Source organism: Eulemur rufifrons, chromosome 30 (genome assembly GCF_041146395.1).
Source record: "Eulemur rufifrons isolate Redbay chromosome 30, OSU_ERuf_1, whole genome shotgun sequence".
NCBI lineage: Eukaryota > Metazoa > Chordata > Mammalia > Primates > Lemuridae > Eulemur > Eulemur rufifrons.
Genome location: NC_091012.1, coordinates 53,646,312 through 53,661,030, shown reverse-complemented (window position 1 = coordinate 53,661,030; position 14,719 = coordinate 53,646,312). Strand labels below are relative to the sequence as shown.

Below are 14,719 nucleotides of genomic sequence, written 5' to 3'. Positions count from 1 at the left end.
AAAATAATAATAATATATACCCAAATAAGAGGCAATTAAGGAAATTACAAAAGATATTTAAATATTTTAATTCTCTAATTTTCTTTGTTTAACAAATGCTTTATCACAGTTTCAGATAGTTTAAAGTATCTTAATGATTTTCATTTGGTTTTAGAGCTTGAAGTTTGAATATAACCAATTTTAAACTTAAAAAGCAGAATATAGGGCCGGGCGCGGTGGCTCACGCCTGTAATCCTAGCACTCTGGGAGGCCGAGGCGGGTGGATTGCTCAAGGTCAGGAGTTCGAGACCAGCCTGAGCGAGACCCCGTCTCTACTAAAAATAGAAAGACATTATATGGACAACTAAAAATCTATATAGAAAAAATTAGCCGGGCATAGTGGCGCATGCCTGTAGTCCCAGCTACTCGGGAGGCTGAGGCAGTAGGATCGCTTAAGCCGAGGAGTCTGAGGTTGCTGTGAGCTAAGCTGACGCCACGGCACTCACTCTAGCCTGGGCAACAAAGTGAGACTCTGTCTCAACAAAAAAAAAAAAAAAAGCAGAATATAAAATATTGTGCTAAGTTGTCTCCTGTGCTTCTTATGTATTTTGCTAGGTAAGACTGATATAAACAAGAGAACCTAAAATGTCCACCTTCTCAACAGTATTTTCCCGAGATTTCATTGGCTCTCTCGTATTTAATGCTTACTTTTCCCCTCCTCTTGGCTTTCGTGGTTTTGTTTTTCCTTGTTTTCTTCTTTATATACTTGGTCTCTCTTCCATCTTCTTAAATTTGCTCTTTCTCAGAGTCTGTCCTTGGCCATTCTCAACAGATATATCTACTTTCCCTCCAGTCCTGAACTGGCTTTAGATCCATAAGGCTTTGTTTCCTTTCAGTAGCTTTATGTTTTTTAAACAAGAATGTGATCCTATTGTGTGTGCTGCCCTTTTCACATAACAACGTATAGGATCGCTCCACCTGCATGTTCTTCAGGCACATCAATTAAGAGATACAAACAGAACTACCTCAACAAATGTTTTTTTGGTGCCTGCTATATGTATGTGGTGGATACTGCTAGATGCTATAAAATCAAATAAGACATATTCTCTGTCCTCAGAAATCTGGGGACTAGTGAAATAGATAAATCCACAATTACAGTATTGGATAGCGATGTTCTACAGAAGGTACAACACAAGGATAGGTTAGCCTTATAAATCAGGGTGTCAGGAAAAGCTTCATGGAGGCTTGATGTTTGAGCTAGGAGTTAGATATATGAGGGAAGGAAGGAAGAGGCATATCAGACAGAGGGAATAGTAAGAGTCAAGACATAGATGCTGAGGAAGCATGGTATGTTAAAGGTACAAAGGAATTTCACATGACTGGAGCAAAGGGTGCATACATGTGTGAGATTGGTAGGAGACTAGGCAGGAGCGGGATTTTGAAAGGCCTTTTGTGTTAAACCAAGACATTTGAACTTTATCCTGTAAGCATCTAAGAAGGGGGAGGGGCTTTGAAGGGATTCAGTCAGGGGCTTAATTAACATGTTCAGATTTTTGTTTTAGAAAGAACATTCTGGGTAGTATTGTGAAGGATAGACAAGATGGGGGCTCCAGGCTAAAGACAAGGAGGTCACTTAAGAGGCTATTAACCCAGGAGAGAAATGAATGCTTTGATTATGATGATTATGATAGCAGTGGGGCTAGAAACTGTACAGATAAGCTGAATGGGGAGATGTAAAAGAAGCCAAATCTCTAGGACTTGGTGACTCACCAGCTGGGGTGCCAAAAGTGAGTCGCCTAGGATGAATTGCAGGTGTCTGGCTTGAATAACTGGCTAGATGGTAATGGTCATTCATGGAAATATTTTTATCATCTACCCACAAACTTGCTTCTCTCTTCTGAACCTTATTGAATAGCATCAACTGCTACAAGTTATCTTTTTAGCTCAGTCCAAACACGATATTACTGTTTCTTCCTTACCCACATAGCAAAATAGTTACAAACTCCTGGCCACTCTACCCCCACCAAAAAAATGCCTGTGGAATCTGGCCCCTCATCCCCCATTATCATGCATATTGTCTAGGTCCTCAAAGCTCATTTAAATGTTTGCCTTAGTCTTTTAATTGTTTTTTCCGGCCTCTAGTCTCTACCAAATTCATTTTTTACACTGCCACCAGTTGGTTTGTTCAAAACAAATCTGACTATGTCATTTTGTGGTTTAAAATCTTCTGATGGCTCATTATCGCCCTGCAAAATAAAGTCCTTCCCAGTACTGCTGCTACAGCAAGTGTTACAGCGAGTGGTCCCGAGGACAAACCGAGCTGCACACGGAGAGTCAGAGAATCAGGGTTTATTCACCGGCGGGCTCAGAGGAGTCTCACCACCAAATTCTGAGCCCTGTCTACCCAATTTTTCCCACTTTTATTAAGTTGGGGTGATCCAAGGGGAGGGGTCTCAGGTGACTAATGCCTGCCAGGTAATAGATTAGGTTAGTTGCTGCACCAGGTAATAGGTTTAGTGTTATGCTGATGCACCAGGTAATAGATTTAGTGTTATGCTGATGTGCCAGGTAATAGATTAGTTGATGGGCCAGGTGTTAGGTTAGTATTATGCTGATGCGGATCTTCCGTGAGGGGTGGGGGTCTCAGGTGGCCGCTGTGCTAAGTAATAGATGGGGGTTTTTCTTATCACTGCCTCAGCTTACCTTTTAACTCAGTTCTAATTCTCCAGTGCTTGTGCATCTTACTTGCCGTGCCAGATATAAACATTCTCACCTTCATGTCTTTGTCCATGCTGTTTGCTTTCCCAGGGTTGCCCTCTCTGTCCTCTTTCTTCACAGGGTAAGCCCTACTCATCTTTCAAGATTCAGCTCAGATACCTTCTCTTATTATTTTCACTGCATCCAGCAGGCAAAATTGTTCCTCATTTATTTTCTTTCTTTCTTTCTTTCTTTTTTTTTGAGACAGAGTCTCGCTCTGTTGCCTGGGCTAGAGTGCCGTGGCGTGAGCCTAGCTCACAGCAACCTCAAACTCCTGGGCTCTAGCAATCCTTCTGCCTCAGCCTCCCAAGTAGCTGGGACTTACAGGCATGTGTCACCATGCCTGGCTAATTTTTTCTATATATATTTTTAGTGTCCAGATAATTTCTTTCTATTTTTAGTAGAGACGGGGTCTCACTCTTGCTCAGGCTGGTATTGAACTCCTGACCTCCAGCGATCTTCCCGCCTTGACCTCCCAGAGTGCTAGGATTACAGGCATGAGCCACCGCGCCCGGCCCTTATTTGTTTTCTGATAGTACATCATATGTACTTTTATATTCGTACTACTTACCACGTCTTCCTTGTTAGTTTGTCTGCCTGGCTAGGCTCTGGGCTGATTTAAGGCAAAGAACTGTACTTCAGAGATTTTAGTATCCTTGGAATCTAATCCCAATCCTGACTGTAGAAGGCCTGTAATCAATGTTTAATTCCTGCCTCTGGACCTTTATTCCTATTTTTCCCCTTATCTGGATGCCTTGATCTGCCTTCTATTCAAAGCTTGCCCATTCATCATGGCCATAAAGTCTTCACTGACTAATGTAGCAGTGAAAATTTTAACTACTTTGCTTAAGGGAAAAGGGCTTGTTTTTTTTTAGTTTAATTTAACATAAAGTTTCTAGGCATTGATTACTATGAAAAATAGGGACTATCTGTACTATCTTATATTATGCTTGCTTCAACTATCCTACTTAGAAATTCGTAACTACTTCCATCTAACCCCAAAAGTACCTAAGCAATTCCCAATTTTATTAAATACAAAGCCTTTTAAATGAGGAGTAACATTTATATCCTTTGTTTTCGGGAAAAGATCATTTGGGGTTTCTTTGACTTCTGTCATTCTATTTCAAGGCAGTTAAAAGAGGCCTCTATTTCATATTTCACACCTTTATAGAGTTTGGTATCGGGAATTTTCTTTTCTTTTTTTTTTTTTCTTTTTTCTTTTTTTTTGTTTGAGACAGGGTCTCCCTCTGTTGCCTGGGCTAGAGTGCAATGGCGTCATCATAGCTCATTGCAACCTCAGACTCCTGGGCTCAAGCCATCCTCTTGCTTTAGTCTCCCGAGTAGCTGGGCCTACAGGTGTGCATGCTACCACACCTGGCTAATTTTTTTTTTTTTGTAGAAATGGGGTCTCACTATTGCCCAGGCTGGTCTTGAATTTTTGGCCTCAGTCCTCCTGCCTCAGCTTCCCAAAGTGCTAGGATTACAGGCATGAACCACAGCGCTCAGCCAGGAATTATCTTATAACCCAGCGCTAGCCACAATGAGGTGCAGTAAGCACAATGGAGTTTATGTTCCTGACGTGTATATTCTTTTTTTCCCTCATGATAGTGATATCTTATTCATCTCTTTTGAAGTACTTTTTCACTCTTGTCTGCTCAGCATCCATGTAAAATAGAATATATAAAAGCACCTATTGTACAGTTGAACATACAAAGTGATTTACCCAAGATCCCTGACCTACTAGTGAGTAATGGCAAGCCTAATAATTCTGGCTATTATGCTCTTTGTTTCTGTTGATTTCCAAAAGTAGCTCAGCAAATGTAAGAAAGACAAGAAGAAAGGTGCATGCTTAGTTGGCTCCATTATGCTAGAGGATTTTTTTTTTTTTTTTTTTGAGACAGAGTCTTGCTTTGTTGCCTGGGCTAGAGTGAGTGCTGTGGCATCAGTCTAGCTCACAGCAACCTCAAACTCCTGGGCTCAAGCGATCCTACCGCCTCAGCCTCCCGGGTAGCTGGGACTACAGGCATGTGCCACCATGCCCGGCTAATTTTTTCTATATATATTTTAGTTGGCCAGATAATTTCTTTCTATTTTTAGTAGAGACGGGGTCTCGCTCTTGCTCAGGCTGGTCTCGAACTCCTGACCTCTAGTGATCCACCTGCCTCGGCCTCCCAGAGTGCTAGGATTATAGGCGTGAGCCACCGCGCCCGGCCTAAAGGATTTTTTAATAGTAGGCTTTAGTAGAGACTGTTAGACCTCATGGTTTCTGTGAATGCATAATGGGGTCAGATTGCAAGTATGAATATTCTGTATCTATTTGAATAAGTGTAAAATTTATTTTTGACCCTAGAAGTCGTAAGTATACTATTTACCTAGAAATGAATGTTTTTCTTGGATAAATCTGTCCATGTTTAGTGTGCTTGATTAGTGGAACATCAATATGGTGTTAAAGCACTTAACTGCTGCTTAAAATTTTTGAAGCCAGGCTGTGGTGGCTTGTGTATGTAGTCTCAGCTACTTGGGTGGCTAAGGCAGGGGGATCACTTGAACCCAGGAGTTCAAGGCTGTAGTGAGCTATGGTTGTGCCACTGTACTCCAGCTGGGGCAATAAAGTGAGACTCCGTCTCTTAAAAAAAATTAACCATTAGAACTAACTGTAAGGGAATGAGATAATTTTTGTGAGATATAGATATGTAGCATTTGATACAAATATGCATTGGTACTATTAATAACCTGATTTTACAGATGAAGAAGGCTTAGAGATGTTAAACTAACTCACCAATTTCATGATTTCACACAGTTGGTAGATACAGCATCAGAATTAGAATCCAGGTCTGATCTGTCTCTAGAGCTTATGGTCTTAACCATTATGCTCCACTAATTGGCACTGAGGTCTAGAACTATATTTTTTTTCAGTCCACAAATATTTATTGAGTGCCTACTATGTATTAATCACTGTTCTAGGAACTAGAGATATAGTAAGTAAACAAAAGAGAGAAGAATATATGTTGTTACGGAGTATACATTCTAGTGGAAGAAGACAGAGAAACAAAATAAGTAAATTTTGTAATATATTGGAAGTTAGTTTTTTAAGCCACTCTGTTGAGGTATGATTGACATACTAAAAGCTGTACATATTGAATGTATCCAACCTGATGAGTTTTAAGATAAGTATGCACCTGTGGAACCATCACCACAATCTGTGCCATAAACCTATCCATCACCTCCAAAAGTTTCCTCTCATCCTCTTATTATTTTTTTTGTGACAAGAACATTTAAGATCAGCCGTCTTAGCAAATTTTTAAGTAGATGATTCAGTGTTGTTATCTGTAGGTATTGTGCTATACAGTAGATCTCTAGGACTTACTTATTTTGTATAACTGAAACTTTGTACCCTTTGACTAATACTTCCCTATTTCTCTATCCTCCAGCCCCTGGTAACTACCATTCTACTCTCTGCTTCTATGAGTTTGACTATTTTAGATACATCATATAAGTGGTACCATGTAGTATTTGTCCTTCTATATGTCTGGCTTATTTCACTTAGCATAATGTCTTCCAGATTCATTCATGTTATCACAAATGGCAGGATTTCTTTTTTATGACTGAATAGTATTCCATTGTCTATATATGCCACATTTTCTTTATCCATTTATTTGGAGATGGACATTTAGGGTGCTTCCATGTCTTGGCTATTGGGAAAGATGATGCAGTGAACATGGGAATACAGATATCTCTTTGACACTTTGATTTCATTTCCTTTGAATGTATACCCAGAAGTGCGATTGCAGGATCATATGGTAGTTCTGTTTTTAATTTTTTGAGGAACCTCCATAGTACTTTTCATAGTGAGTGCACCAATTTACATTCCCACCAATAGGGTTCCCTTTTCTCCACATCCTCACTAACACTTGTTATATATATATTTTTTTTTATAATGGTCATCCTAACAGGTATGAGGTGACATATCATTGTGGTTTTGATTTGTGATGCAAATCAAATCAGCCTGATGATTGGTAATGTTGAGGATCTTTTCATATACCTGTTGTTCATTTGTATGTCTTCTTTGTAGAAATGTCTATTCAGGTTCTTTGCCCATTTTTTAATTGTGTTATTTGGTTCGTTGGGGTTTGTTTTTATTTTTGTTTTTTCTATTTTGTTTTTGTGTGCCTTTTATTATTCAGGTGTAGGGGTTTCTTATATGTTTTGGATATTAACCCTTTATTAGATACATGGTTTGTAAGTATTTTCTCCTCTTCTTTAAGTTGCCTTTTCATGTTGTTGGTTTCCTTTGTTGTGTAGAAACTTTTTAGTTTGATACGGTCCTACTTACCTATTTTTGCTTTTGTTATTGATGCTTTTCATGTCATATCCAAGAAATCGTTGTTAAGGCCAATATCAAGAAGGTTTTCCCCTGTTTTCTTCTAGAGGTTTTATGGCTTTAGGCCTTACATTTAAGTCTTTAATCTATTTTGTGTAGATTTTTATGTATGGTGTAATACAAGAGTCCAATTTCACTCTTTTGTATGTGTATACCGGTAATAGGTTTCATGGGCAAAAATAGAGCAGTTAAAGTGGGGTGGCAGTGGGTAAATAAGGTAGGCAAGCAAAGCTTCATTCAAAGGTTATCATTTGAGCAAAATCTGCAGGAGGTGAGGAAGTGGTCATATGATAATCTGCAAGAGAAGACCATTCCAGGTAGGAGTGGCAAATGAAACTGCTATAAGGCAAGAGTTAGGTATGTTCAAGAAATAGCAGCGAGGCCTGGGTAGCTGGAGCTAGTGAGGTTGGGAGAGGAGTAGAAAGTGAAGTCATAGAGGTGCGGACAGGGGGATCAGAACGTGTAGGACATTGCAAAGACTTTGGCTTTTGCTCTGAGAAAGATGGGAGCCATTGGGTTTTTAAACAGAGAATGATATAATCTGATATATTTTAAAAGGATCATTCTGATTTCTATACTGAAAACAGACTATAAGAGGATAAGAACTGTCTTGTTTATTTTGGAATCCCAAATAATACAACACAGTATCTGGTATATACTATCTGCTAATGAATATCAAAAGTCTTACAATTTTTCATAGCAATCCAACTTTAAAATGACATTTTTAGATAATCAGGATATTTAAATATTGATTAGATACTAAATTTTACAAATCGTATTTCTTAGGTGTGATAATGGCATGGTAATTACATTTTTAAAAGGGCTTATCAGTTGGAGGTACATATAGAAGTATTTACTAATAAAATTATTAGTGTCTAGATCTCACTTTAAATGCTCCAGCAAAACTAAGTAAAGATGGGAGGATTGATAAAACAAGATGGGTAAAATGTTGATAATTGTTAAAGTGGTGATGGTTGCATTATACTAGTCCACCTACTTTTGTTTATATTTGAAATGTCCATAATAAAACATTAGGTATGTATTTTTATATGGAGATAATCTCTCCCCCCATTTGTTGGATACACACACACACACACACACATACATACACAAACACAGATACAGATATATATATATAATATAAACATTTTACTTGGTAATTCTACCTTTAATAATTTATCATAAATAATTAGAAAAAAGAATACAAAAAGCATAAAAATAGAACAAAACAAAAAATAATTGGATATTCTCAAAGATATAAGTAAAAAGATTTTCATCTTAGTGTTCTCTTAATGGCTAAAATTTGAGCAACCTAAATTTCTTACAGTTGGAAAATAAAAACTATGGTATAGTCTGTACAGTAGAATACTGTGTAGCCCTTAAATTGTTTTTAAAGACTATTCAATAACATAAAAAGTATTCACAATAAGGCTGGGAGCAGTGGCTCATGCCTATAATCCTAGCACTTTGGGAGGCTGAGGTAGGAGGATAGCTTGAGACCAGGAGTTTGAGACCAACCTGGGCGATATAGTGAACCCACCCCATCTCCACAAAAAATAGAAAAGTTAGCTGGGCGTGGTGGCATGCACTTGTAGTCTCAGCTACTCAGAAGACTGAGGTGGAAGGATACTTGAGCCCAGGAGTTTGAGGTTACAGTGAGCTATGATAGTGCTACTGCACTCCATCCTGGGAAACACAGTGAGACTCTGTCTCTAAAAATTTTTTTTACAAGGATAAGGACTAGTCAAATATGGATAAAGATTCATGGTCCAAAACGTTTGTTGAATTACAATTTATATTAGCAAAAAAAATTGGAAATGAGTAAGTGACCAACAAAGGGAGAATGAATAAATTATGATATATCATGTGACCAGTAAATGTTTTCAAAGTATGAAATACAGAAAATGCTCATGTTATAATAAAAAGGAAGGTAGTGAGTTATATGTGCAATGTGATTTCAATTATGTTTTTTAAAAAATGAAAGGTTGAAGGTGGTCAAAATGTTAGCAGGTTTTGGGTGTTTTTTGTTTTCTGGGTTTTTTTTTTTTTAAGAGATGGGGTCTCACTGTGTTGCCCAGGCTGGTCTCAAACTCCTGGCCTCAATATGGGTAGTTTTAATTGTAGTTTTTATGTTTTCCACATTTTCTGAATTGTACACACTGATCATGTATTACTTTATGATAAAAAACATTTATTTAAACATTTTGAACAAAGAGTATAGGGAAAGGAAAATGTGTGTTTAAGGAGAAAAGAAGAGGTCTGGAATCACTGCTAGGGAAAATGTGCTAAGGAGTTAATGAAAAGCAAATGATCATTAATTAAACAAAAAGTTGACTTTTATGTCATAGGGCAATCCTGTTCAGTTGTATGTCTCCCATCAGTGCTCACTAGTCTGGTAGCAAAATTAGGGGAAGTAGTAATCATCTAGGATTAGGAGTGCTTGGCAGAAGGTACAGGTATCCATGTTGGTGGTCTGCCTCCATGGTTCATGTGAAGATGTTTTTTATAAACTGTAAAGTTCTAGACAAGTAATAGTCACTGTCCTAATTCAAGCTCTCATTATTCTTACTTAACTTACTGACTGCTATCCCTGCTTCCACTCCCTCTCTCCCAACCATTTTTTACATTATTGCCCAGAGTTCTCTTTCTAAAGCACTAGTCAGATCATGTTATTTTTTTCCTTTTCAGAAACCTGTGTTGGCTCTCCATTGCCTTAGAATGTCTGAACTTTTAAGCCACAAATTCAAGGCCCTTTCTAATGTGGTCTGAAAGTACCTTTCTATCGTCATCCCCTACTATTTCCATATACTTTTTTCCTCTGTTCTCATCATCCTACCTACCCTTCCCTAAATACACAAGGCTTAGCTAACACTGTTTTTGCTAATGCTACATAATCTAAAACATTTGAGGGACAAACTCTGGACTTAAAGTTCAATGACTTGCATTCCTGCTTTGGTTCTGCCGTTCACAGGTAGCTGTGTGACCTTTAATATATTATTTTAACCTCTTTGAGCCTCAATTTTTTTCCTAATTTCTTCATCCTCATAAAGTTAATACCTACCTCAAAGAGTTGTTAGGATTCATTCGGATAATGAATACAAAAGCATGTTGTAACTAAATGCACAGCACACATGTATGGCATTATTTTCTACCTACCTCTGTCAGGATGCTTTTGACTTCAAATAACAGAAACTCAACTGAAAATGGCTTAAACAATGAGGAAGCAACTCTGGAGGTAAGGCGGTTCCAGGGTTGGTTAATTCAGCAGCTCAATAAGTATCATCAGGGACACAGGGTGCTACCATCTTCCTACTTTGTACTCTTTGTTTTGTTCTTTTGGGTTCGTTCCCCTGTGGTCCTAAGATGGCTTAGGTATTACATGCAGAATGTTCCAAAGCAGGAATGAGGAAGGTCCCTTTAGTATGCCCCTTTTTTTTTTTTTTTTGTTTTTGTTTTTGTTTTTGTTTTGTTTTGTTTTTTTGAGACTGGGTCTCGCTCTGTCACCCAGGCTGGAATGCAGTGGCAAGATCACAGTTCACTGCAACCTCCCAGCTCCTGGGCTCATGCGATCCTCCTGCCTCAGCCTCCCAAGTAGCTGGGACTACAGGTGCACGCCTCCGTGCCTAGCTGATATATTTTGATTTTTTGTAGAGACAAGGTCTCACTATGTTGCCCAGGCTGGTCTTGAACTCCTGGCCTCAAGATATCCTCCTACCTTGGCTTCCCAAAGGGCTGGGATTACAGGCGTGAGCTACCACACCCAGCCTAATGTGCCCCTTTTTAAGAGTGAGGAAATCCCTCTAGAAACCTCTCCCATAAACTTTCCCTTATGTCTAATTGATGAAAATTGTAGCACACAATTATGTCTAAACCAGTCATCACTGGGAAGGGGAATCAGCTAATTCATTAGCTTGGGCCAATCATGATTTACCTCCTGGTGCTGGCATCACCACTCCTAAAGGAACAGATGCTGAGACAAGGACAAAGTGGGGGTTCTGTTAGGGAGGGAAAAGATTGTGATAGCACAATGTCTTCAGGGATTCCTGGTTTATTAGGACAAAGAGATTAAAAATAGTAGATCAGCATGCAGGGGAGCTTGCTTTTGGTAGCTCAAGGTTTCAATCAGGCATCATACAGAATGATGAGAGAACAGATGGGGTGGGAAGAGTATGAAGCTTGTTTTGCTAGTTTTATATCGCAGTTTTAAAGTTTATTTTTGTGTCTAAATAGGTATGCAGTGGAACTGATGAAGACCCTGATGATAAGAATGCACCCTTTCGGCAACGGCCATTTTGCAAATATAAAGGACATACTGCTGACCTCCTTGATCTTTCATGGTCTAAAGTAAGAAATTCTTATTTGAATTATATATTATTAATAATTCTATGTAACTGTGACTTTAGGATAAAAAGTTTTATTTTTATGATTGTCACACTGTCAAGTGTTTGGATGTTCATGTATTCTTTGTGTGAGTTATCTATGTATTAATCTAAGTTAAAGACAAACATCAGATTAGGCTAATAAGTAAATGTTTACTTCATATTACTTCACATCTATCTAGATCTCTTTGTATATTTGTTACCTTTTGCTTCTTTTATAAGCAATAATTTTGTAAAGTACCTATCCTCAAAAAATGTATTGACTTCAGATATAAAGGGTGAAGTCTGATCCATCTCATCAAGCCTGCTTTGGGGCTAATCTGCTGCATTTACGAAATTATTAATTTACATTTAATAATTATAATCTACAGACCAATGCTAAGTCTTCATTTTGATTTTTTTTTCCTTAGAGCAAAATTATTTCAAAAGTAAAGTGGCCATTTTGTCACTGATCAAATATCTTAATGGTTTTGTGAAAATTTAAAGAGATATCTTAAATTTTATGTAAGGTGTTTGAAGCATGAAGCAGTTTCTAGAATTTTTGCATGATACCTTATACTTTCTTTGTATTAAATTTTGTCAGTAAACATAATCTAAAACATATTAAGAATTTTTTGGGGAAAAGTAATATTTAAAAGGATTGGGGATTACCATTGGTGCCAGATATTTTAATTAGCCAAGAGAACCTCACGTACCACAAAAGATATCATTGGTATATTTTGGCAAGTCAGGCTTTCTCTGAGCTCTAGCTTTAAATCACTCCTACCATAGCTGTTTAAATATTCTGTATGCTTTTCATAACCCATCTGTCATGATGTATCTCTCTAACCTCCTGAAATAAGCTTAGGACTGACCTGGCAGTCGGGTTTTTAACACATTAACTGCCATGTGAGTTGTATTGAACTCATGCTAGTTTTGATCCCAGGGCCTTGTGAACCATGTGTAACTCACATGTCTCTTCACCTTGGGAGCCACATGAACTATTTTTTAAGTTGCATATAACTCACATGCAAAAAACAATAAAAAATAATATTTTTCATTGAATTAGAGAAGATTGTTTTATTTTCAAAGTTTTTATTCTGTTTTTGTAATAAAACACCATGGCCCCAAGGAAAAAATATTTTTTTCTAGTGTGTCAGTCAATGTGTTAAACTGAGCCCTAATTGTGTCTTTATACTCCTTCCCCACTCTGTGCCACTGAGATGTCAGAAGGTGGAAATCTGAGGTATCCTTAATCTGATAATCATATTCATCTGGAATAAGGAATACAAAGCAAATAATTGGGAACCTTGGACTCATTTTACTTTTTTAAAGAGAAACCAGTATTTTTTCTGAAATGTAACACTAACTGGAAGAAATTTAATCTATTGACCACTATATCAGTCAGACTTCTCCAGAGAAACAGAACCTCTTTATTTTTTATACATATGTATATATGAAGAGATTTATTTTAAGGAATGGGCTCATGTAATTGTGGGGGCAGGCAATTTTGAAATCTGTAGGGCAGGCTGACAGGCTGGAAACTTAGCAGGAGTTGATGCTGCAGTCTTAAGGCAGAATTTCTTCTTCTCCAGGAAACCTGTTTTTGCTCTTGTGGCCATTCAACTGATTGGATGAGGCCCACCCACATCATCAAGGGTGATCTTCTTTACTTAAAGTCAATTGATTGTAAATGTTAACCACATATACAAAATACCTTCACAGCAACAACTATATTGGTGTTTGATTAAATAATTGGATACTATAGCCTAGCCAAGTTGACAAATAAAATTAATCATCATAACTACCTTCTTATCAGAATTAATATCTTTTCTTTGAACTCATTCTCCTTAACCTTTCTCTAGCATTTGATGGTTTGATGCTATTGATCTTTCTTAAAATACTCATCTTGATTTTGGAGCACTGTACTTTCCTATTTCACTGACCACTCCCCTTGTTTCCTTTATGGAGGAAACAGTAAAAAGAACATTATTGAGGATCTATGCAAATACACCTGCTACATACCAAGTACTTTTCATTTCCTCAAAACATGTATGTTGATGACTTTACCACCTGGTTAAGAACACGAGGTTGGAGCCAAATTCCTGGGGTTCATATCCTTCCTAGTCTGAGCCTTATAGTTGTGTGACCTTGGACAAGTTACATAACTTCACTGTGCCTCATCTGCTAGATAGGCGTAATAAAAGTATCTTCCTCATAGAGTTATATTGAGAAAGATTAACTGAGCTAGTCAATATAATACACTTGCCTAGAACATAGTAAATGCTTGATTAATATTCACTGTTATGATTATGATGATGTCCATCATCATCACTATGTGCCAGGTAGCATTTTAGGCACTGAGGACACAGACAAAATTTAAGCATTTTACATGTGCTGTCTATTTATACCCCCAAAACATCCTTATGATGTTGTTGATGTTTCCTTATCAAGAATTTAGGCCGGGCGTGGTGGCTCACACCTGTAATCCTAGCACTCTGGGAGGCCGAAGCAGGAGGATCGCTCAAGGTCAGGAGTTTGAGACTAGCCTGAGCAAGAGCGAGACCCCGTCTCTACTAAAAATAGAAAGAAATTAAACGGACAACTAAAAATATATAGAAAAAATTAGCTGGGCATGGTGGCACATGTCTGCAGTTTCAGCTACTCGGGTGGCTGAGACAGAAGGATCGCTTGAGCCCAGGAGTTTGAGGTTGCTGTGAACTAGGCTGACACCACGGCACTCTAGCCCAGGCAACAGAGTGAGACTCTGTCTCAAAAAAAAAAATAAAGAATTAAAAAAAAACCAAGATTTCATACAGGTTAAGAAACATGCCTAAAGACATATAGCTAGGGAACAGGAGAGTTGAAATTGAAATCCCATAGCTTTGGAGCATTAACTCTCTAGCCTATTCCTGGGTTAGAATAACTAATCACTACAAGAGAAAAGGATGACAAAAAAAGTTGGACATGTTGCAAAGATTTGAGAAATGATAAAAAAAAATTTATACTTTTCTAGCATTTTTCCCATTCTTTCCAAGTCTCTTAAGGGGCAGCAGTAATATGATTTAGTATCTATCCAACTACCTCTTGTCTCAAGTGAATAATATGCATTTTTAAGGACTGGTGCTAGTCAGTAAACTGGGTCTTCCTGGTCCTTGACGATAGGAATATAGAATACCAGTTTGTGAAGAGGTAAGTACAGAAACAAAGAATAAACCATTTAGAAATGTTCATGGCAGTTTTT

At 37.8% G+C, this 14,719-nt stretch overlaps 1 protein-coding gene across 3 annotated transcripts in view; it reads left to right on the top strand.

Annotated features, from left to right (window-relative positions):
- Nucleotides 1-14,719, top strand: part of WDR44 (WD repeat domain 44) — an 84,778-nt gene that overhangs the window by 58,393 nt on the left and 11,666 nt on the right. For all 3 annotated transcript variants that reach the window (XM_069462944.1, XM_069462943.1, XM_069462942.1), the window contains one exon: nucleotides 11,348-11,461. In XM_069462944.1, the coding sequence (XP_069319045.1) occupies nucleotides 11,348-11,461 (114 nt within the window). The remainder of the gene's footprint in view (nucleotides 1-11,347; nucleotides 11,462-14,719) is intronic.